This window comes from Aedes albopictus, chromosome 1, assembly GCF_035046485.1.
Source record: "Aedes albopictus strain Foshan chromosome 1, AalbF5, whole genome shotgun sequence".
Taxonomy (NCBI): domain Eukaryota; kingdom Metazoa; phylum Arthropoda; class Insecta; order Diptera; family Culicidae; genus Aedes; species Aedes albopictus.
In genome coordinates, this window is record NC_085136.1 from 333,044,412 (window position 1) to 333,068,565 (window position 24,154).

Genomic DNA, 24,154 nt, shown 5'->3' on the forward strand with positions numbered 1-24,154 from the left:
ATTTGTACTACATGAATACTCTAGTACTTCACAGTAATTCCTTCAAAACATGACGTTCTATCATTTTCCACAGAATCCTTCGCCAGGAGGGAGATTTATGAACGGTTTATGCTTCCGAAAGCCGGAATGGAAGTGGCCCGGTTCGGGATCAGCCAACGAGGAGCGAAGAAACTGATCTGCCATGGGTACGAATACGTCAAGGACCGAGACTTTCCGGATTCGACCAATTGGCGCTGTGTTTTGTTCCGTCGGCAGAAGTGTCGCGCCCGTGCCATTACCAAAATCATTGACGGTATCACCTACGTAAGGCTTACGAACGATGCCCACAGTCACGATGTCCGGATGTACCGGAGGCATCCAGTGATTATTACGAAAGCGGACGAAATGGAGTCTGCATAAGAAAGAAAGTAGTTTCTTTGTTGAATTATTGTGAGAAAAATATACGTATATCAGAATGGGTTCATTGTCCTGTTTAAACTATGTTTCCTTTAGTGGTTCCAATGACGTACTAGATTACTATCGCACTAATACGAACTATTCGCATTTTTAGGTGTTTTCGAACCGGCTGTATTCGGAACTACTCGTCGTGGTCAACAGAAACTAATACACAATGGGCATGCGTACACCAAGGATCGACAGTCGGCGAAGACTTGCAACTGGAAATGTTCCCTCTTTACGCGGTACAAGTGTAAGGCTCGTGCCGTTACGAGGGACATCAATGGCGTGGTGTACGTGAAAGTCACCAACACGTTACACTACCACCCGGTGGAGCAGTACAAGATCAACTACCGAAGGCTGGCCGTCAACCCAATGAGTTTGGCGAACACTTTTATCCCGCATGTCAAGGATGAGTCGTTTTGAGATGTGCAAGTATCGGTTATAAGTAAGAGTAGAGTTTCTCGTCGCAAATAAATTATGTGTTTAAGTGTTATTCTAGTACTTCAGTAGATATATTCACCCTGGTGAAACACTCTGTAAGATTACCTCCGATGACCAATTATTATTTACTAGGAGCAGAAATGATTCTACTGCAGTTCTAGTACGTCATTATCATACACTAAACTATTCTGTACTTTTAGATGACAAAGCTGTGTTCACCGAACGAGCCCAGTACGAGTACACCTCCCGAGGAACGCAGCGCTTGCTTCATGGCGGATATTACTTTAGCAAAAACAAAACCAACGAATCGAGCGGACGGGTGAACTGGAAGTGCCAATTTTACCAACGGCTGCGCTGCAAAGCAAGGGCCATCACGAAAAACATCAACGGATACGAATACGTGCGCGTCACCCACGAAGAGCACACCCATCGCAAGGATCTCACCGAGGATGAGTTCCGTCGTCCCAAACGGAAAAGAGATTTCTGAGTTAGAAAGTAAATGTGACACAATCATTTGATGTAGAATTGCATGCCAATGAGTTTTAATAAAAACTAATTTATTTTTCATTTTATGAAATTACGCTCCGTAATGGTTTTGTTCTAGTACCTCGTTTTTAGTAATACATAGCCTAATAGTTTAGAACGACCTCATCAAATTATTATTTTCTTGTTCACTGTGGAGTAACTTGAGCTATTAGCAATTTAAATTTATTTTCAGGCTGTTTCAGTTTTGGAAAAAAGAAATTCTCCGAAGCGATTGTGTAAATCTAGTACTCCAATGGAAAAAAAATTACAACAGCCGAAAGAACCCATTTGCATAATAAATCAAACTTGTTAATCAAAAGAAGATGACATTCTAATCCATATTTTATCATATTACGTAGCTCTAACCTATTCATAATTTTTCATCCAACCTATCCCAAACAGTTAAGCTGAAAATTGTTCAATATTCGACACGCAAATCGGAAGAGCACTACGACAATGATGATGAAGACGACGGAGAGGATGACGAAGCGAAGACCCAATTCCCGTTGGACCTGAAGATGGTGGTAGGCCGCAAGGGACGCCCAATGCTGCTGATGGGTGGCCACGCCTTTTTCCGCAACAATACCCACAAGAGCAAAACCTACTGGCTGTGTGCCAAGAGCCGTTCGCTGAAGTGTCGCGCCCGAATCATTACCCTGGACGGCAGTGCCGGACTGATCCTCAAGAATCAGGTCCATAATCATCCAGCGGCGTTGGAAAGGTCCTAGGCGAGGATAAGAGTTATCGAGTTCGTGCTGTGACATAACGTCACGGTACTTGAACAAATGTTTGGTTTTCTCTACATAATACGTTGTGTAGGCCAGTATTGGGAATACTCACTTGTAAGAGTGATACTCACTTGCTTCTATCTCAGTCCAGAAGCATACTTTCAAAAAAATAATGTTTGAAGGGCTTTTAGATTGTAGTTTAATCTAAAAGTTTGCCGAATAAAGTAAAGGTCGCAGAAGCATACCAAAATTGTGAGAGAGCCATGGGTACGAGGTGAGTAAAATTCGTGTAATTTATACTCACCTTGTGCTCACAGCTCTCTCACGATTTTGGTATGCGTCTATGAGCTTTACTTTATTCGGTAAACTTTTAGATTAAACTACAATCTAAAAGCCCTTCAAACATCATTTTTTGATAGCATGTTTCTAGAATGAGATAGAACCAAGTAAGTATAACTTTTCGCATGTGAGTATTCGCAACACTGGTGTAGGCATTATTTTCAGCAATTGAGCGTATTGTTATTTGAATTCTGTGCAAATAAAATGCCCGAAATTGAGTTGATCTAGTACTTCAATTACTGAATGGGCAATGAAAGGTAAATAACTTGCAAAGCTTCTGTTTGAGATTTCCTTTTCTTTTGAAATAAAGGTTCTGTTTTTGATTGCACCAATCGTGTTTTAGTTTATCTCACTCTAGTACTGCTAGAAAATCTACTAACATGCTATATTCTTTTTTCAGTATCTACAGTTATCGAATACGCTACGGAGGAAAAGGTCCAAAATAGAAAACCGATCAAGCCCACTCGCTCCAAGCGGACCAAACCCAAGCACAACGTAAACGAGATTATAAACAGTACCCAAGGAGTCCCCGTGGTGTACCAGAACACACGTTTTGGAGCGGCTCAGGTACTCTTGGAGGACATGGTATACTCGTTCACCTACACGAAGAACCAAATAAGCCACTACAGATGCAGCCGATACAGGAGCCAACAGTGCCCGTCCGAGGTGGTGGTCAACAACAAGCTGGTCTACTATCTCTGTGCTGCCCATAATCACGATTTGGCTACCGGTCAGCAATTGGATGGTATCTGCAGGTCGTATCAAGCTAGAGATGCGACGTGAGTTTTGATTGGATGGGGTTGCAATGTACAAGAATGGATAAAATTATGCACAGCATTCCTAGATAGCCTAGATTGACTTGTTACTTTGGGGGCCGCAAAAGTCACTTTCCTATATCATCTAGGGATTCTTTGCTCAAATTAACATCATAATTTTTATGTTATTCCCATCTTTATTTCAGATTGCAATATTTTCAGAAATTATTACGTGAATATTTAGTAGGTTCGTTAAGTACTAGATTTAAGAAAAATACATACTGAAATACATTATTTCTAGCTTATCAAGATGGTTTTGTTTATGATTTAGTTAAACAGTATTGAATTGACAATTCATCAGCGAGAACTGTCACTCTAACGCAACAATCTTTCCAGAGGACCGTGAAATCACCTTCATTGTGGGAAGACTCGGCAACATGCAGTTGATCATCGACAGCCACCTGTACACCCGGTCTCAAATCAGGGAACGCATCATCATTTGGCACTGCTCTCGGCAAAGATCTGGGTAATTTAGGCATCCGATTTACATATTTAGAATAACTTCGGCAGTGACGAGTGTGTTATTATCCTCCACAGATGCAAAAGTCGGATCAGCACCCTGCGAGGCGAACCGGGGACGGCCTACTCCTTTCGTGAGGACCACAATCACGAGAGCAAATTTGACTTCAAAAATAGGGACATTAAGGTTCTCAAGGTGGCCAAACTGTTGATTGTTGGCAAAAACCGTTAGATTGCGTTGATTTTAATTTCAGACTAAACAATAAAACAAAAAATAGTTTTTCGTAATCTTAGTCTTGATTCTGTTGGACACTGTTTTAAATGAAAATTCTTGGAAAAAATAGATAAAAAAATATAAATTTCACTAACCCATAAAAATGTTCATTGCAGATAATAAATCTGATGAAAGTAATATCTACGTCGTGTGCACCGCCGAAGGGGAGTACAAGATTCAGGAGAAACCTGCAGCTAAAGCTAGACAAACAAAAGAGACCAAAGCTCTATTTAAGGCTTCGTCACCGATGCGGGTTGTTTGCATCCTAGGCGGATTCACATTTCCAATCTCCGATGGCGATGAAGTGGAACGATTGGAAAAAACTATTTCGGAACGGGCCGACATTCGCGAGGAATATGTAAGATATTTTCATTTGGGAGGAAAGTAGTACTAGAGTGATATTGCTTGATTAGAATGGCATTTTTCAGGTGAAATTGTTGAAGCGCAAATCGAAACATATCAAACTATTCCAATTTATGCCGTCAGTTTTCTCGGATGAAGCTCTGGAAGGATATAACTTCAATGGAGCAAACGTGCTTGGTAGGCGCAAGATCGCCATGAAAGGTTACAATATTTTCAGCAGTTGTTTCATGGGTGAGTTCAACGGTTTTGACAGTGATAACGATGTATCAATTAAAATCTTATTCCACAGATGCTTACGAATCGGAAGGGCTAACCATGGAAGAACTGGCCAACCAAATAACCACGGCCATCAAGCAGACTCGTAACAGAATGCGTCAGCGTACCTTCCGGGTGAAGAGATCTATCGAGAAGATGTTGAAGGAAAAATCGGAACACTAGCTGGTTGTGTTCGTTTTGGAGTAAACTGGGAATTTCACCGATAACCCGTTGGGACTGTTGTAGGAAAGAATTAGTTCAGTACTCGATTAGATTCATACCTGACTGATTATGTATTTTGTACTTATTTGATTCTAGCGAATCAACTTAATAATTTTCATGTAAACAATATAAAAGTATCATGATTTTAATATGAGTTATATTAGATTTCGATGCTATTACAAGGTTATTATTTTTCTAAAATGAATAAATAAGTTAAAAATATAACGCATCTGAAGCAGAAAAAACAACCAATTTGCAAATAATGTCTGTATACAGTTGCTGAACACTGTAAGACGGCATCGCTTCATTTATCAATCTAGTACCTCATTCATGCGATATCAAACCACATCAAACTGTTTCCTTTGTTTAACAGAAATTGCCGTGGACGACATTAAGCTGGAAAGCATTCCCATCCAAGTGGATTCTACACTTTCAACCACCGGTAATGCAGTACTAGATCAACTAGCAGAAACTCATAAAAGTGAGGATATAAAGTTGCAAAAAACTAGACCCACGTGTACATGAAGGTACGGCCGGCAGACCACTTCATATGCAGCCAAACATCAACCAAAATGAGCGACGTCCTCCGAGTAGAAAGCATTCCAAATCAGTTTGCGTGGCTGGATTTGAATTTCCTCTGACATGCGAAGAGGATGTCGACCGGTTGGAACTGATGGTCAAACGGAATCCTATCATCAGAAACCAATATGTGAGTTTTCATCGGATGTTCTGCCCTCATTTTGCGTCATTTTGATTTTTAATTCTTCCAACAGATCAAATATCTGGCAGCGAATAAACTACCCAACACGGAGATTGCTCACATCCTTTACCGATTTTTCAACGACGAAGCCCTCTCTAATTTCAACTGGACTGGCCAGGAACGGTACGACTCTAGTGCTTCGTGTAAAAAGAAAGCCATGCAAAAGTTCGACATTTTCAATTCATGTATGCTAGGTAAATCTAATGCTTTGTTCTACTACAGCCCTGGTTTTTTTGCACGACTAACACCGCTTCCCATTTTCCAATTGCAGATGCGTGGTCCAGCCATGGTGTTACGCAGGACGCTTTGGCTGGTTCGCTGATGAAAGCTGTGCAACTGGTTGCTCGACGACGGTACAATCTCATCTACAATCAGCGGAAACGACTTCAAGCGCTGGATCCCGAGCACTGATGTTTTCCAGTGGAGGTCGTGAAATAACACAGCTTCATACACAGTTATCATTTAACTAAAATTTTCTTCTAATCTAGTACCTCTGATGAGTTTTACCTTCTTATATTTTGATCGTAACTAGAAAAAAAAACAATATATTTCTTTTTTGATCTAGTACTTCACACGTTTCAATCGTTTTTTTCTGGACAAATTCTTCAAATTAAATTGAACGAAGATTTCTTTTAACTTTACATAACTAAGTTTGTCTGTTTCTTTGCAGCAACTACAGGGAACAAAACAGAAATGCCTACGACTTATCCGAAAATTGAAATCATCTCTCAAATACGATTGCATCCACCACAAGAAAATCCAACGATTTCGCGACTGCACGGCTTACTGAGAAGATCCAGCGCAGAAGGGGCATCTGGAAAAGTTCCTTTGTATAGTGGCAGCGACATCTACATAGCAATGGAGGACCTGGTAAAAATCTATTCTCCCAACCCGGCTCTCTACACTGCCCGACTGTTGGACATAATATTCGGTAGAGAGATACTGGTGGGTGCTTGCACTAGACGACTGGTGGATGATGGTGATTTGGAACAACTGGATTCTCATAAACTGCGATCTGTGATTGGTAAGGACGTTTATCGGCCTGTTGGGTAGTACCAGATCGGTATTCAATCAACACTTTTTTTTTCTGTTTACAGTGCATGTGATTAATGTTTTCAAAAAACAAAACATTGAAATATCAGAATCGATTGTATTGGAATACGTTCGTCATCGGCTATGCTTCCTTAAACAAATGAAAAAGGAAAAAGTTATTCAAGACCTGTCTTTATTCGAATGTAGTACTAGTACTTCGTCAGTTTAAATTTCTGGTATACTATTTGAAAGATACGCGAATGTTTATGTTTTGTAATATAAAAAACCCTTTCAACTTAAATACTAACATTATTCTTCTTTATAGATCAGCGTAATCTGAAACAGGCTACAATAATTTTCAACGTTCCATGGAATCGAATACAGTATTGAGTTATTTATTACCATCATTTTTTAATGGAATGGTTTTCGAGGAAATATATGAAATTTTAAAAACCAACGTATCTTATACTTCTTTACATATATTGAGCCATTTCTACCACTAGATGTATTCTAAATTAACCGTTCTTGTATCGTCACGTGTTTCCAGGCTCCCCCAAACTCCGGGCGGCCAAGTTCGGTTACACCCAGAAGGGAAGGGCGATGCTGCTGTACAACGGGTATGCCTACATCAAAGACCGCCAGGCTCAGAAGAGCTGCAACTGGAAATGCTCGTTGTTCGGAAAGCTGAAATGCCGAGCCAGGGCCGTCACGAAGGAGGTTAACGGGCGGCAGATGATGAAAATCACCAAACCCCTCCATAACCACACTCGCGATGTGTATTCGTTTGATAAGTGTAAAAAATCTAAGGAATAAGTTTCTGACAAAAATGTCAGATGTTCTAACACAACGAAACATTAGCAAGCTTTTTATTGTATGTGTAATCAACTTAAAATTACGTTCCAAAAATTATCAAAATAACACAATGTACTCTTCTATCATTTATGTACAAATTCTAGTACTTCATGTCTTAAGATATCGTTTCGAGTATATTTTTGGTGGTATTCTATGCCTTCCTTGTCCTCATTATCACTTATTTTTTTCTCTCAGAAATTGACTGATATCGGGTCTTTGATTAGTGAAGACATTAGTGGTAATATAGTACTAGAATACTTAGTGCAGACAAACTGAAACCTAATTGATACGACACGAGTGAGTCACTAACATTTTTATCTGTATCCCCAACAGGAAACGTAATATATGTGCTATCGAAGCGTGGCACCAAGCATCTGTTTCACGATGGAAACACCTACACTCCAAATGAGCGACCCTACCCAGGGCAGCGGTCCCGAACGTGGAAATGCTCGTTGTACTACCGGCTCAAGTGTCGCGCCCGCATTGTCACCAGTGGAGCCGATGGGCTACCCAAGCTGCGGGTGGTGGTTGCAGAACATACCCACTCGAAAGTGTTCCCCAATTTAACGCATAAATTTCGCAGTTTGTTCTAGTAGGTTGAACAAATTAAACAATCTAGTCTACTATTCAAGGATCTCAATGTTTTATAAGTGAACAACCATGCATGCTTTAAGAGCATTTTTTTACAATCGGAAAGATGCAGATTCTTCGTAAATCTACTTTTTTTTCATTATATTTTAGTTATTCATAATATATAGGTATTCAGTAGAGTGCGTCTGATGGAGTACTAGATTTGTAGTGATGAGCTATATAATGCCCATGATGTTTACACTATTTCATTGCAGAAGAGAAGAATTTATGATCTCATCATACAAACATCCAGCTCAGTACCATACATCTAGTACTACATCGATCCTGCCCTACAGGTGTAGTTTGCAGGCAAAACTTTGCAGACACATGGTAGGATGGCACATGTTTCCCAAATGGAGGAGAACGTGCCTCTGGAGCCTATCTACTGATAGGCTCTGGCTACGCATATTGTATTTTCATTATATCGACACCAACATTTCAAAAGGGCGTAACTGCTTTTGGAATCATCACCTTCCTTTAAAGCTGTGGATCATGTGTTATGATTTCCATGTTTTTCACAACAAGTACCAAATGGGAAAAACTCTCCTCTTTCCGACAACCACGGTGGTTTGAGTGTAAGGGAGGCAGTACGACCTACAGCTTTGAAAGAAGGTATTACTTCCAAATTCAGTTACGCCCTTTTGAAATGTTGGTGCCGATATAACAAGAAGTTCTAGATACTGGATACCGTCACTTTAAGAATATCACAGTTCTTTGATTGATTTGCCATATGTTTCAATTAGTTCTTTTTACTACATTGTATCAGTAAACGTATCATGCTTTAACGACTAATTTATACCATTGCAGATATTGTTTTCGTGGTGAATAACGTGGGTGGCCTTCAACTATGCGTAGATGGATGTCCCTTCATCCGATCGAGGACAACCGACGAAGTTCAGTATTGGACGTGTAAACAACGAAAACGTCTAGGGTAAGTTAATCGTTTCCATTCGCAGCTTCCCGGTTTGTGCCTCTGTACGTCGTCGAGAGAAAGGACAAAAACCACTGGTTAAGCTGAGTGGATGTCACAACCATCTGCTCATCACGGAGCGCCAGAGATTTGGAGAGAGTTCCACGCTAATGCAAATAATCGCACGTGGACGCCAAGTTGTAGCAGAGAAAAGGAAACGTGCCACTTCGAAGCAAAGGCGAGCAGCAGCAACGGAATAGTGTTTTTTTTTTTATTTGAAGAATAAACATTTGAGAGATGCTTTGTATTAGAGTTCTAGTACTACATTGATTTGTTTCTACCTTTGCGATTTGATCTAAAACGACGTTATATTAAATGAATAGTTTCTTACAAGACACACATATAAAAATCTGGTACAATTCACCAGTTTGTATAAAAATTCTTGTTAGTACAAGCCGTCGTGACTAGTTTATCAATATTTTTAACAATTGTTTCAATAGTTTTAATAATTACATCTGTTTTTTTAATACCTCCTCAGTCAAACGAAGATATGCCGGAGCACAGATCGAGTACCGAGGCAGAGACGTGACGTTTTCGCCAAGCTGCCGCGGTATGCCAAAAATGACTCTGGAAGGGTACGTCTACATTCGGAACGCTGGCAATGCTACCAAAACGTACTGGCTTTGCGAGCGTGGAAAGCGATTCAAGTGTCGCGCCCGTGCGATAACGTACCGAGGCACAGGGCGCATCACCATCAACGAACACTCCCACAATCACATGTCGGGATTTTAGGACAAAAACTCAAATTAGTGGAATAAATTCAATGATAAATTATACTCTGTTTTTCCATGCATAAATTTCGTAGTACTAGATCATTGTCGTTCATTTGTCACTGTCATCCTGTTTCAGATACCTGAACTGATAGTGATCTAATTCATTCTAGACACCTCACATCCAACCCTCAACAGACTTCTGTTCATCAAAGGACAACGTGGCCCGAAACTGATCTTCGATGGATATTCTTTCAACAGAAACAAAGGCCACGGTCAAGCCACCTACTGGCGGTGTACGAAACATCAATCGCTCGGCTGCAAAGCCAAATTGGTTACCACAAATATGGGCAAAAAGATTTCCACCGGTACCCCGGTTCACTGCCACAAGGCTGATTACGGTCAATTGATCTGAATGACCGATGGAATAAAACAGACTTGGAAGGGTTTAGACGACATTGGAAATCGTAATTAAAATGTTGTTCTAGATTTTTGAATCTGACCTTTGAGAATGTGTTTTCCATGCTTTTATGCTCACTACGGTTACAGCCGTTATGTATTGCATTGTAGATCACTACTGAAAATGAAGCACAGCTAGATTGAAAACCACAAAGCAAGGCAAAAAAGCATCCATCGGTACGCCGCTGCATTGTCACGCTCCCGATATTGGTCCACTGATTTGAAATTAGTGCGTTGCCGTAAAAAGTGGTTGTTAGAGCTGTGGGCTTAAGAGAGAATTGACATCTTTTTTCAGACGTTAAAAAATACATGCATTTATTCTTGCATTGCTGGTTTGGTGAGATAAGCAAGGGCAAGTTCTTTTGTAATAAAAACTTCTATAGAGTGAGTGAAAATAAAATACATACGTCGCGATGGAATTGTAGAACTCAGGAATATTTGTTGTAGTCTGAAGTAGACGTGTATTGCAGTATTGGATTACAATCAATAGGAAGCAATCAGTGAAGTACTAGATTGAAAGTAGTGAGCTGGATTTATGTATGGTGAGATAATCAGTTCTCCATTTCTGCAATGAAATGGTCCAAACAGCGTGGGTTATATGATTTCTGTCCTAATTTGATGCTGTTTGAGCAAAAGTTTGGGAAACTGTGTTGTTGAAGTTGCAAGAAATAAATAATACAACAACACAGTTACCCAAACTTTTGCTCAATCAGCATCAAATTAGGTAAGAAACCATATAACCCACGCTGTTTGCACCGTTTCATTGCAGAAATGGAGAACTGATCATCTCACCATACAAAAATCCGTTGTGTCCTATAGGACGCAAGCAGTGAAGTACTAGATTGAAAGTAGTGAGCCTTGATTTTTGTATGGTTAGATGATCAATTCTCTATTTCTGTAATGAAATGGTGCAAACAGCGTGGGCATAATGATTTCTTGCCTAATTTGATGCTGTTTGAGCAAAACTTTGGGTGACTGTGTTGTTGTATTATTTATTTTTTACAACCTCAACAACGAAGTTACCCAAACTTTTGCTCAAACAGCATCAAATTGAGCAAGAAATCATTTAACCCACGCTGTTTGCACCATTTGATTGCAGAAATGGAAAATTAATCATCTCATCATACAAAAATTCAGCTCACTACTTTCAATCTAGTACTTCACTGATTGCGTCTTATTCAGATAATCTGCAAAAGATTCCCAGTTCTTGTACAATACGATCAACCACAAAAAGTGTTTCGTGAAATAAGACATAGTATAGTTGTTACAATATTCTCCGAAATTGTGTTTCTTTAGCAAACAATAAAGTGATACTTTACAAGTTTTTTTTGTTTTCATTTCCGACAAGCAAGTCACAAACGGCTAAGAAACTATCTAACATCTCTTGCCGTCATTATTTTTCAGATTTCGAACAATACTTCAGCGAACTGGAGCCGGTTGCAACAAAGAAGACGACTACCATTTCCCTGGACAACCAAGAGTTGGATTTTGTGCCTGGTAAACGTGGTACCAGTTTGCTCCGGATCAACAACTATTGCTACGCCAGAAATAACAAATCACAAAACTCGACCTACTGGGTGTGCCGTACCAGAGCGCAACACCGGCCGTGCAATTCCCGAGTCGTTACCACGCTGAAAAACAACGGACTGTATCGGGTCGTGATCACCAATCCGGTGCATCTCCACGAACCCAACAAACCCAGTGCCTATAGAAGAGTCGAGCAGGTCAGGAGGAGACCCAAACTGGTGGCACCGAAGCCGGTGCTGGAGGAAATTTTCACTTTCACGTTTGATTCGGACTAGAACTGGAATGAGTTGAAGTAAAATTCTTTTATTTTGTTTTGGTTGTTCAACCAAAAGAGTTTTTAAATACAGATAGTGCCATAACGTCATACCATTCAGTACAGCCAGTAATATAAGGTGATTCCTTACTGATACTGATGGGTTATGCAGTACTAGAATAAATTTACATTTTCTAACCGAAACTCCTACACTGTTTGCGGACTTTTGTACCCTTTAGGCTGTCGATGGTTGCTTAACTGAGATTAGTTACAGTAGATGAGTGAGGTGAGGCGAATTAAAGGTGTTAAAGCAACAGTCTCTGCTCGATCTTGATCGAGTGCAGTTTTCTCACTACGTCATGGGACATCGAAATGTCTCACCACCTCAACTGGATCATGTTAAAATAGACTTGTTTAGTCCAACAAACAATAAAATGAAAACTACTCTGTTTATAAAAATGAGTTTGATTTGACTGCTTGGAGCATGTGCGTTACCTTCTTGATTATTAAACTCATTACATTATTTTTATCGTTGTAGATTTCAGCCAGCTTCGACTAAATTATGAAATCAACCAAAAGGGCTTTCGAAGGCTGTTCATTGATGGGCACAGCTTCATTCGAAAAGAGGCGCGAAAGAACACCATTCGTTGGCGGTGTAAACACTACAATGATGTGCGGTGAGTATTCTAGTACCTTCTTATCAATCTTCTTACATGTAGGTATGGCTGTTTAGATGATTCAGCATTAGGGTGAATAAATACTCACCAAATGCTTCCACCAAAGTAATATTTTACAGTATTTTGCCGAGCTGAAGGATCCATCAAAGTTTTATGATGAACTTTTAGCAAAATTGGCTTAATTTCAGCAAAACGCTGCTGGTGATTAGAAGAGTTTACTGAACAAATCCTCATATTTTTAGTGAAACCTCCACTGTCCCTACTCGCATATCAGTCCCGTTTGGGATTTCTTCACTATATAAGTATATAGTATATATAGACACGCTAGTCATAGCTTTCGATGTACTTCCAAAAACCATAATAAAAATTGTGTATTTTTATGTCAATGTGTGAAAAAACACCAAATCATGAGCGTCCTATATTGAAAGTACCCGCATATCAGTCCCATCTTGGAACACTGAACTTTTTTGTTAACAGTTATGTATTCTGGTGCAAAGCAATTTGCGAAAGTTTCTAGATGATCGAAATATTTTTTAAAGTTTTATATGGAAACAAGTTTTTAAACTTCAAATGTCGTTTTCTCAATTCTTCCTTTTAAAAATTGAGACTGTTATGCGAGTGGGAGCAGTTAAGCTAGGTAAATTTTAAACAAAATCAAGCAAATTAAAAGTGTATCTTTTGGACACGGTTGCTGAAGTACTAGATTTGTAGCTATGAGTTGAATTCTTATATTCTAATTTGATGCTGTTTGAGCAGAACTTTGACTGTTTTCTGGAATCTGAGGATACTGATGACCCTTTATTTTCAGTTACAAATGTGCCGCTCGAGCTACGTCCATTAATGAGCCCAATGGCAAACTTATTTCCTACAATGGCGAGCACAATCATGGAATCATAGGAAACGGACACAGACGAAGCGATCGACAGCGAATTGGAGCGGAACGATGAGCAGAATTTTCGGATCAATGTGTGTTCATCAAGTCAGAATTAATTATTCCCCCGAATAAAAGCTGTGTGCGATACTGTGAAACTTTTGTTTGTGTTTGATTTTGAGTCAAAGCAACTGTCGTTGTACTAGATTGCTAATCATTTGTATTTTTCTTTTCAGTGAAAAATGACGTAGCCTATGTGCAGACAAGTCGAGGCATACAACTGTCAATCAATGGTTATTTGTTCAAAGCATGGAAATCGGTTAAGAACGTAGGAATATGGCAGTGTCTTCAGTTTTCTGAATATGAGTAAGTATCAAAATCAGTTGTAGTAGTAGAATCACATGGATTTACTTTAATTTGCATTGATTGCCTAGTAATTTTTGGAAAAAAAAATCTATTCGATGATGCATGACCCAATGTAACGAAAGATGAATAGTTATTGAATCCTACAGTATCTGCTTGAAGTATTTAGAATATCAACTAATTTGAAAACTATTTATTGTTTTAAAATAATAACATCCAGCGCTCGTTGGGGTAATTTGACCAATGTTTTTCAATATTATTTCATTTATATACTGTAGGCTTTAATCACTTTATTATCAGACTAGTATTAGAGCTGTGAAGTAAATTTACAGAGATTACTATATTTTATATGATTTTTATGTCCATTCTAGTACTATTGTTATCACATATTATGGATTATTATTTAGATATCAAAAGTTTTTTTTTTTTAAATTTATTTATTTTCAGTTGCCCAGTACAGGCTAGTACGGAACGAACCAAGGATGGAAAGCAAGCACGCATTTCAATTCAAGGGCAACACAATCATCCCGCTTGCAAAGATCGTAACAAAAACGCCACAATGCGACCAGTTATGAAAACCTACAGTAGAAAAAAACTCTAAGCCTCAAAAGGAATATTAAATTGCTGCTATTTGTGGACAACATTGTGAAGAAAAAATAAATTCCCAACTTCTCTATCCAAGTCTAGCTTTCTCAGTTTAAAAGTGGCAGCACTGATTGACACGGTTCAAACCATTCGCTTACTAATACAACGAATTTCATTTCAGTTCTTGATGTGGACCATCCAACCGTCCAATGCATTGCGACCAACAAATCGCGTAGATTGATGGTAAATGGCCACTCTTTCACTCGTAAAAAGCGAACCGAGCGGTATACAATCTGGGAGTGTTGCCAATCGAGACCTCTAGGATGCAAGGCTGCGGTCACAACCTATCTGGAGAACACCGGTGCAGTTAACATTCGTGGATCGCACAATCACGCCGTCGTAACGGAACGGCGGAGATTGGGCCAGCGAAAGCAGCTGATGGAGGAACGTCAGCGGGAGAGAGTACGTAGGAAAATTAATATAGAGGAAGTGACAGTTTAACTTTAACTTTAAAGAAGTGCTTTTAATCTCGAAATTCTACAAAATATGGAGTAATTTTAAATGAACTGCTGACCCGAAAAATGTTTTGAAATAAAATAGCGAAAAAATTGGCCACGTTTTCACTCGCAATAACACTCACAAAGATAAAACCTATTGGTTGTGTTCGAAGAGTCGTTCGCTGAAGTGTCGTGCCCGGATAATTACCCTGGACGGTAGTGGAGGTCTGGTTCTCAAGAATCAGATCCATAACCATTCGGCGGGTGGAAATCGCTAGTGCAGATGTAAAAATAAAGAATTAAACACTAGATTTTTCGTTTTTTTCATATCATTGATACATGCCGTACTAGATTCTTCGATTTCTCACTAACCACCGCCTAATTCTCACCCCTTACAGGAAAAATCGTCGTCAAGGAAAAGTCAACGGAAGAAAAATTCTTCTTCGTCCGCACCGCCGATGGTCGCTATAAAATTCAGGCAAATACCCCTTCATCAAAAATCAAGAAGGAAAAAGCACATCCACATCAGAAAATGGTTAATACTGGAACCAGACTGATTCGATCTGGAATCATCTTTCCACTAAACGAAGGAACGGAAGTGGAACAGTTGGAACAACTTGTGAAGAAGAATTCTACAATCAGGCAGGAATATGTGAGTAACAGCCAAGCGTGAGGTACTAGATTATGACCATAGATTGATCAGCTTGAACAAAAAAGCTTGCATGTCATATGCCATCAGAGCCGTCTCCGATCTCTTCTTATACTTTGATTCTTACGAAACGGTATGATGTCGAACGGTTTTGTGCCAAACGATGTTCCTGTTTTCGAAAAAATACAGTCCTAGTACATGATTTCTTTTTCACATTGCAGATTAATGTTCTGAAGCTTAAGCCTAGGGATACGCAAATCGTCCATTACATGCACAACGTTTTCACGGACGATGCCCTTATTGACTACAATTACAATAATGGCCATGGCAAACGCGCCATGCGAATGTACGACATATTTTCCAAATGCTTCATGGGTATGCTGGACTAGCTCTATTGTGCTTTGTAAACGTAAGAAGTTAACTAGCTCGATTTTCACCTCTTTGCAGAAGCGTACGAAGCGGAGGAACTTACGGAGTTTGAGCTTGCCTACCAGCTGACGTCGGCGATCAAGCAAAGTCGAAACCGGATGCGGCAGCGCATGTTCCGCGCTAGGAAAATTGTGAAAGCAAGTTGTGAAAAGAGAAAGCGAACTCCATAACCATCCTGCGGGTGGAAAGCACTAGTGCAGTTGTAAAAATAAATAATGAAACCAGACCTTTTATTTTTATTTATTATATCTACATACAGTACTAAATTCTTCGATTTCTCACTAACCACGCCCTAATTATCACCTCTTACAGGAAAAATCGTTGCCAAGGAAAAGTCACGGGAAGAAAACTTTTATTTCGTCCGCACCGCCGATGGTCGCTATAAAATTCATGCAAATGCCCCTTCATCAAAAATCAAGAAGGAAATAGCACATCCACAGCCAAAAATGATTAATACTGGAACCAGACTGATTCGATCTGGAATCATCTTTCCTCTTAACGAAGGAACGGAAGTGGAACAGTTGGAACAACTTGTGAAGAAGGATTCCATAATCAGGCAGGAATATGTGAGTAACAGGCAAGCGTGTGGTACTAGATTGAAGGGCTTGAAATAATTAGCATGCAGGTCGTATGACATCATGTCCGTTTGGCTTAATATCTATCGGAGCTGTAATTTTTCGACAGCACTCTATGATTCCGATATTTATTTATTTTTTGTTTTAGTTTACCAGTCACGGTTGTCCTTCAAAAGACAACACGAGAGAAATTGACAAGCTACTCACATTCCGACGTAGCGTACTGAAAGCTACATTTTTCAATTTTTTGTACGTGTACTGAAAACAACCACCGCAATCGTTCAATATCGGTTGATCACTGATCTCTATCGATTGTTGCTTTCGATAAGCTAGCGTTACATGGTCTTCAACTTTCTAATGTATAAATCGTAACTTTACTTTCATTCGGAATACTTAAGATTGTTTGATTGATTGAGCAGGCATCAGACGACCAGTTGTTGTTAGGTGATACACTAACTTTCCCATTGATGCTATCCTGCGTTGTAGTCTAAAGGTCCCGAACATCCAATACTAGTAAGACATACTCGGTCCCAATAACCTGTAAAATCAATTCGTCATGATTACGCTTTCATTAATTCCAGGTAAACATGCACTTGTTTACAGTTAGTTTATTCTCCATAACACTTCAGAATATACGGGATGAATGACCCATAAAAGGTTAAAATCCCTGGTAATAAACAAACAAACAAACAACTTCAGAATATCATATCAACTACTACCACTTACTGTGTTCATACCTAAGAATTCGACGCTACAAATTATTTAACAATTCCATCGGTGCGTAGTTCTTCACACAGGTTGCTTTATCGAGTGTTACTTTAAGCTCTGAACAGTTCTCAGAGCTAGACGAGTCTTCCTTTTGTGATCGATTGTAGGGGTTCTTCATCATACCTTGTTCCTCAATCAAGTTTTTACTTTTTTGCCATCCATTTTTGGGCCTCTTATTCCTCTGGTACTCCATCAGGCAGGACATATCTGGGCCTCCAAAACCTATTAAAAAGGCAAACCAGCGAGACTTTCATCAACACAGCGCTATTTGCTTAATCATTTTGTTTTTTTGAAATGTACACTGAAAAAGCGTGTTGTACTAATAACTTATTCAACTATCAATAATCCAAACGGGTATGATGTCAAACGGCTCTGTACCATTCGTTCTGCTGTCATCAAAAAGAGTGTAGTACTAGATCGTTATTTCACATTTTCCCTTGCAGATTGATGTTCTGAAGCTCAAGCCTAGGGATACCAAAATCGTCCATTACCTGCCCCACGTTTTTGCGGACGAATCACTTATTGACTACAATTACAATGGAGTTAACGTTGTTGGCCAAACAAAACGTGCCATGCGAATGTACGACATATTCTCCAACTGCTTCATGGGTATGCTGTACTAGTTTTATCGTGCTTCCTGATCACAACCAACTAACTCGATTTGCACCTCTTTGCAGAAGCGTACGAAGCGGAAGGACTTACAGATGTCGAGCTTGCCTTCCAGCTGACGTCGGCGATCAAGCAAAGTCGAAACCGGATGCGGCAGCGCATGTTCCGTGCTAGGAAAATTGTGAAAGCAAGTTGTGAAAAGAGAAAGCGAACTCCATTTGAGACTTGATGAATTTTTGTGTATCCTATTGACTCAATTTCTTAAGTTTCAGAAACGCTCAGCTTTTTTATTGTTTTAGTGCTCTAATCTTTTTTGACTCGGTTCTGTATTCAGTAGCTTTAATATAATGAATGATAACATACTTACTTTTTTTTAACCTGAAGGTAGGTTTATTTTATATCAAAAAGCGCCAATGAATTTTTAACATTCCTACTTTGATACATTAAATGTAATGGATATTTACCTTACCACTATGAAACCATGTCTCAGAAGTTTTTTATATGGTAGAAGTAATAATTTTATCAGAAAAATCTGGCACATGCAAATTACACTGATCTTTTCAAATGTTGAAGGGCAAAAGAAAAAAAAATAAAAATTAAAATACAAGTAAAACTTAATAAAGAAGCAGAATGTATTCTTCAGCAAAACAAACTTTTAATTTATAATTAAAATTACTAACTAACCATGCCAACTCCTCCCCATTCCAGACCAAGAGTTCATGATGATAGAAATCTGCTCCGATGAAGCCACTCGGCATGCCTTCGATGATGACCAAAGCAAATCCACGTCCTCCGCAAAAGGTAACACAGCAGCAAGGTCACTTCGGCTAGCGGGATTCACGTTCCCTCTGAAACGTGCAGAAGACATCGAACGCTTGGAGAAAGCCGTCAAAAAAGATCCGTTCATTCGGAAAGAATACGTAAGCCAGCTACTCAAGTGCGTACGTTTCAGCTTTGAATGTTTGTTGTAAATTTCAGATTCGCTACGTGTCATCTCGGGTGGGCGATCGTCCTAATATTCCAACGCACATCAGAGGGCTTTTCTGCGATAGATCTCTGGAGAATTATACGTATCAAGGGGTTAGCAATCCGCAGTATCCTCGGAAAGCAATGAAAGACTACGACATCTTCACCAACTGTTTGCTAGGTTAGTATCTTGGACATGACTGAAGTACTAGATTGTAACGATTCGTGTCTCTTTATAACACTTGCAGTTGCATGGGAGGACGATGGAATCACGGCGGATGAGCTTAGAATGTCGCTGATCAAGGCTACACAAAAAGCGAAGCAACATTTATCGTCGGCTCGGTACTACAAGCGCTACCGGGAACAGCTTCTAGAGAAACGGAAAGCCAGTTGGAAGAGCAAAAAGTTTACCTCCGAGTAGTTGCTAGTCAACTGTGTGGTAAAATTTTGAAAATCAAATCTTGCAGAAATAAAACGAACAATCGACTGTAATTTACCGGTGTTCTGGTACTTCATTGATCAAATTGTCGTCAAAATATTCATCACGGATTTTTTTTTTTTCAAATATACAAATGCCCAATGCCCCTTGTACATTGCCCAATACTACGACTAAATCAAAAGGTATGTATAATTTGCAGAACATTGAAATTCTATTACCATTCCATTACCATGTCTCCAGCATCTCAAATTCCTCGTGACACATGTTCCATCATAGTCTAATTCTATTGCATATCAGTTACTATTATTCAATAAATGCTTATAAAACCACATTAATTTTCACACATTTTCTACCCATTCTAGTACCACTCAAACATCACATGGCCGCCAAGCTCGGTTATACCCAGCGTGGGAAGACGCTGCTGCTGTACAACGGATTCGGCGACGTCAAGGACCACGAGGCCATCAAAATCTGCCACTGGAAGTGCTTGTTGTACGGGAAGCTGAAGTGCCGTGCCAGGGCCGTCACCAAAACGGCGCTCGACGGCTTGTTGATGATGAAAGTTACCAAGTCGACCCATAACCACGGCCAAGATGCGTACAAATTTGAACTTTCCACAGTGAATAAACTCTTATGAGGATGTTAATCGCTCGCATTTTTCTTCAAAAGTTTAGACCAACACCGTGATTGCAGAATTAACCCTATTTTCTGCACATTCGTAGGTCTTCCTGGTGGGGCCTATTTTGGGAAAACCGCTCAGGGCTGCCTCATGCTGTGGTACGGAAACTACGGGTATTTCCGCGAGAAGCAGAAGCATAATACCACCAACTGGAAATGTGCCTGCTACAACAAATATCGCTGCAAAGCACGGGCTGTGACGAAGGAAATCGGCGGAGAGTACTACTTCCGGATAACCTGTGATGAACATACCCATCTTCCGTATTCTAGCGGCTATTGGCGGGCAAAACGGAGAAACGAAGTGGCCCCGTTGACGTCGGTGGTGCACTGCAGTGGAAGGTGGTAGTGGATAAATGGGGTACTAGATTATGAGTATCGGAACAATGAGTGTGATAATTATCTGTACATTTTAATAAACAATCAAGGACTGAAAGGTGCAATTGTATTCACTTATAAATAAGTTGATCTAGTACTACAGCCTGAAACGCCAAATGACTAATAATTTCCACTCTTTCAGACGTTTCGTACATACTAAACAAACGAGGAGCAACTCAGCTGTGCATCAATGGGTATCCCTTCATCCGTTCAAAAACAACCGAGGATTACCAGTATAGGACCTGCAGAGAATACAAAGCTCTACGGTAACTGAGTAACACCTGTTCTTTAAAACTATGCAAAAATGTGCTGACGACATTCATTCATTTGCAGCTGCACGGCTCGGGCCGTTTCGGGTCGCCGAGAACGGAGGAACGATCCTACCGTCAAGCTACGGGGCGTTCACAATCATGTCATTTTGGAGCGCCGTGATGCAGAAGAAAATGCTAAAGGTATTAGAAGGTCAGGCTTCCCTACCGATGCGGGATTTGAGGGTTCAGTGATGGTGGTTTAAATTGGTTATGGACTTAAGACAGAGGCTGCACATGGGGCGAAGTCATGCTTCAAATTTCTCCCCAGATTTGTGAGTTGACCCCGTAGGGTTTTTTTTTTTTGAAGAGATACTGGCAAATTGCTTGGAAATGTGTTTTTGATTAGATTCTGGGATTTCTTGTAATTCCTTGAAAACTAATGTTCTAGTAAGGACTTTTGCGATTTACTAGGATAAGATTTCTGATGAAATCCTGGAGGGATTCTTCAAGAGTTCCTCATTCTTGTAAGATCATTAAAAAGTGTTTCAGGGAACGTTCAAAAATTACGTCCAACATTTGGGGGAGGGGGGGGGGGGTTGGTCTAGAAAAGTGTGACAGTACGTGTATTGGGTATAGGGAAATTGCGTGACAGAGGGGGGAGGGGGGGTCTAGAAATCCCGAAAAACGATGGACGTAATTTTTGAATCTTCCCTCATCTCGAAATCTTTTGAAATTTCTGGCAGGATTTTTAACATTTTTTTAAAATCCTTGTCAGTTCCCCTATAAGACCCATGGTGAACATATAGAAATGTTTTTGTTTTTTTTTTTAAATAATGCCTTGTAAAACATCTGGACCGTTTTTTATAAGATACTCTTGAGAGTTTCTTCATAGATTGAAACAATGGTATAGATGCCAACTTTTGTTTGATCAGACATTTCATTGAATTGATATTTTATTGAATCTGAAACAAATATGAGAAAAAGATGTAATATTATTCATATTTGGTTTGTGCCGTAGTTGATCTAGTACATCAGCTTAATTAACCAGATTATGTTTTCTTATACCTTCAGATATTTCGTTTACCCTTAATAAACGAGGGGCGACTCAATTATGTGTCAATGGATACCCCTACATCCGCTCCAAAACGACCGAGGAATTCCAGTATTGGTCCTGCAGCCAGTACAAAGTTTTACGGTGAGCACCCTTCATTATTTTCCATGAAATTCAGGTCAATTACAACTGATTTCTTCGTAACCTATCGCAGCTGTCCGGCGCGAGCCATTTCCAGCCGCAGAAGGCAGGGCAATTCGCCCACGATCAAGCTTCGGGGCACCCACAGTCACGGGATCATTTTGGAGCGCCGCAAACCAGGAGAAAGTGCCAAATTGCTGAAACTGAACGCCATGGAACGCCGGGAGATGGAAATGTTGCCAGAAAAGCGGAAACGATTGTCATCGGGAGCACCACCTCCACCGGTGGAATGCGTTTTGGGAGGCGATAATCCATCCTCGTCGAAGTGAATTCGAATGGTTGAATAGGACAGATCGATGAAGTACTAGATTTGTAGTAATGAGCTAAATTTTATTTTGGTGAGAAGGTCTATTCTCCGTTTCTGCAATGAAATGGGGCTAAAAGCGTGGGTATTATGATTCCTTGCCTAATTTGATGCTGTTTGAGTAAAATTTTGGGCAACAGTGTTGTTGTTTTCTCCATTTCTTGCAACATAAACAACAAAGTTATCCAAAGTTTTGCTCAAACAGCATCAAATTAGGCAAGGAATCGTAATACCCATGCTTTTTGCACCATTTCTTTGCAGAAACGGAGAATTGACCTTCTCACCATACAAAAATTCTGCTCATTACTACAAATCTAGTACTACACCGAACGTACCCAATTGTTCGTTCAGTAATTCTAGTACTGCTGTTTGAAATCGTTGTATGTTAGTGGTTGTCGAGATGGAGTTCTGCATAATTTTATTATTTAATAAACTCGAAATCTAATAACACTTCTTTTTTGCTTATATTATCAAATTGATCTAGTACTGCAGTTCTAATAATTGAATGTAATCGCTATTTAAATTTCAGATATTTCATTCGTGATTAGCAAACGCGGCAAAACTCAATTATGCGTCGATGGTTATTTGTACACTCGAGCAAAAACAACTGAAGAATTACAATTTTGGACGTGCAATCAGGATAGGGTACTTGGGTAAGCTATCACAGTGTATTAATCTTATAAGAATACATCAACTACATTTTTCCCTAAATTCTGTAGATGTTCTGCACGCGCAACTACCGGTCATGGTAAGAAAGGAGATCGGCCGTCCATCAAACTGCGTGGATTTCACAACCACAAAATTATCCAGGAGCGTCGGAAAGCCGGTGAATGTGCCAAGCTGCGAGAGCAGTGCGCCCGCGAACGGAACGAGGAAGTGTTGCCACGGAAGAGGAAACGGCTGCCTCCGCTACCGTTGAAGTGTGTTCTGGTCACGGACAGTAAGGAAAAGACCTCTGTCGTGAATAAGGAAAGCCATTGAAAACGTTTATTTATTATGATATGTAGTAAAATAAGATTATTCTGTGAAGAGGGGCAAGGTTGCCAGGAACACAATCTTATAATCATCTGTTTTACTTTTCCCTCAACAACTCTATAACTTAATATTAGTCTAATCAATTCATGTTACAATTCAATGTTTTTATTCATTTTCCATTATGCGATTTGGTTGCAGTTTTTGATTTATATTCGTTTCAGTTGCCTCATAGGAATTAGGTTTTTTTACAGTGTTCAGAGTTGACAGAAAAAAACTTAACTTTAAACTATGGAATTCATCATTAAGAAAATACGTATGTTTTTCACAGATGCTGTAGTCCAGTATATCAATGGCAAAAAGGGAACATTTCCTCGGTTAAAAATCGGTGGACATTATTTTACGAGGAGGCGTATCTGCAAAACCAGCACCCGGTGGTATTGTGTGAAGGAGCCGGCCCTGAAGTGTAACGTACGTATCACAACCGATTCGTTCGGAACGATAATACGGATAAACAATGTTCACAATCATCCACCAGTAGTGGTAGATACATCCAAAGGGCGACTGCTGACCACGCCTTTCGCGGAGAAATCTATTCAGAAGTACGAGATGGATCTTAGAAACTGATGCCGCCCTGCCGTTTCTTTTTCAAGGGCAAATAGACGAATTGCTACTGAATCTACAGGTCCTGCGACTTCTTTGTTTCCTAAGTGATGATAGGAGTAGTAAACTGATTCATAGGTGAAGTTTGAATTGAAATAGATCTCATTACCAGCGACCACCCAAAAATCCATTGGAATCCGTCGAGTTCTACAAATTACAAATCGACAGATTTTAATCAT

At 39.8% G+C, this 24,154-nt stretch overlaps 2 protein-coding genes and 1 long non-coding RNA gene across 3 annotated transcripts in view; all 3 read left to right on the forward strand.

The window, feature by feature from the left end:
• The first annotated feature begins 454 nt into the window (after positions 1 to 454).
• On the forward strand, positions 455 to 2,132 carry LOC134284078 (FLYWCH-type zinc finger-containing protein 1-like). The gene is made up of 4 exons (XM_062842334.1): positions 455 to 458; positions 551 to 814; positions 1,080 to 1,337; positions 1,807 to 2,132. The coding sequence occupies exons 1-4, from the start codon at positions 455 to 457 to the stop codon at positions 2,130 to 2,132; spliced, it is 852 nt and encodes a 283-aa protein (XP_062698318.1).
• A 1,631-nt stretch (positions 2,133 to 3,763) lies between these two features.
• On the forward strand, positions 3,764 to 9,877 carry LOC109404164 (uncharacterized). Its single transcript, XR_009996737.1, has 5 exons — positions 3,764 to 4,377; positions 4,448 to 4,613; positions 4,672 to 5,568; positions 5,633 to 5,813; positions 5,891 to 9,877. It is a non-coding gene; the product is annotated as an uncharacterized LOC109404164 (long non-coding RNA).
• A 1,220-nt stretch (positions 9,878 to 11,097) lies between these two features.
• The window catches only part of LOC115264262 (uncharacterized), a 60,983-nt gene continuing 47,926 nt past the window's right edge, over positions 11,098 to 24,154 (forward strand). The window contains exons 1-15 of the mRNA XM_062847380.1: positions 11,098 to 12,338; positions 12,591 to 12,729; positions 13,538 to 13,966; positions 14,411 to 15,010; positions 15,444 to 15,697; positions 15,916 to 16,069; positions 16,142 to 16,689; positions 17,910 to 18,075; positions 18,144 to 18,995; positions 19,054 to 19,222; positions 19,290 to 20,799; positions 20,867 to 20,985; positions 21,856 to 21,979; positions 22,050 to 22,993; positions 23,060 to 23,783. The gene's annotated coding sequence lies outside the window, so the exon portion shown is untranslated. The remainder of the gene's footprint in view (positions 12,339 to 12,590; positions 12,730 to 13,537; positions 13,967 to 14,410; positions 15,011 to 15,443; positions 15,698 to 15,915; positions 16,070 to 16,141; positions 16,690 to 17,909; positions 18,076 to 18,143; positions 18,996 to 19,053; positions 19,223 to 19,289; positions 20,800 to 20,866; positions 20,986 to 21,855; positions 21,980 to 22,049; positions 22,994 to 23,059; positions 23,784 to 24,154) is intronic.

Excerpts from the sequence above, each read along its gene's own strand:
- LOC134284078 (XM_062842334.1), top strand. Across the intron at positions 815-1,079 it reads GCTGGCCGTCAACCCAATGA|ATGACAAAGCTGTGTTCACC; the intron begins GTTTGGCGAACA and ends CTGTACTTTTAG. Across the intron at positions 1,338-1,806 it reads TCTCACCGAGGATGAGTTCC|TTAAGCTGAAAATTGTTCAA; the intron begins GTCGTCCCAAAC and ends TATCCCAAACAG.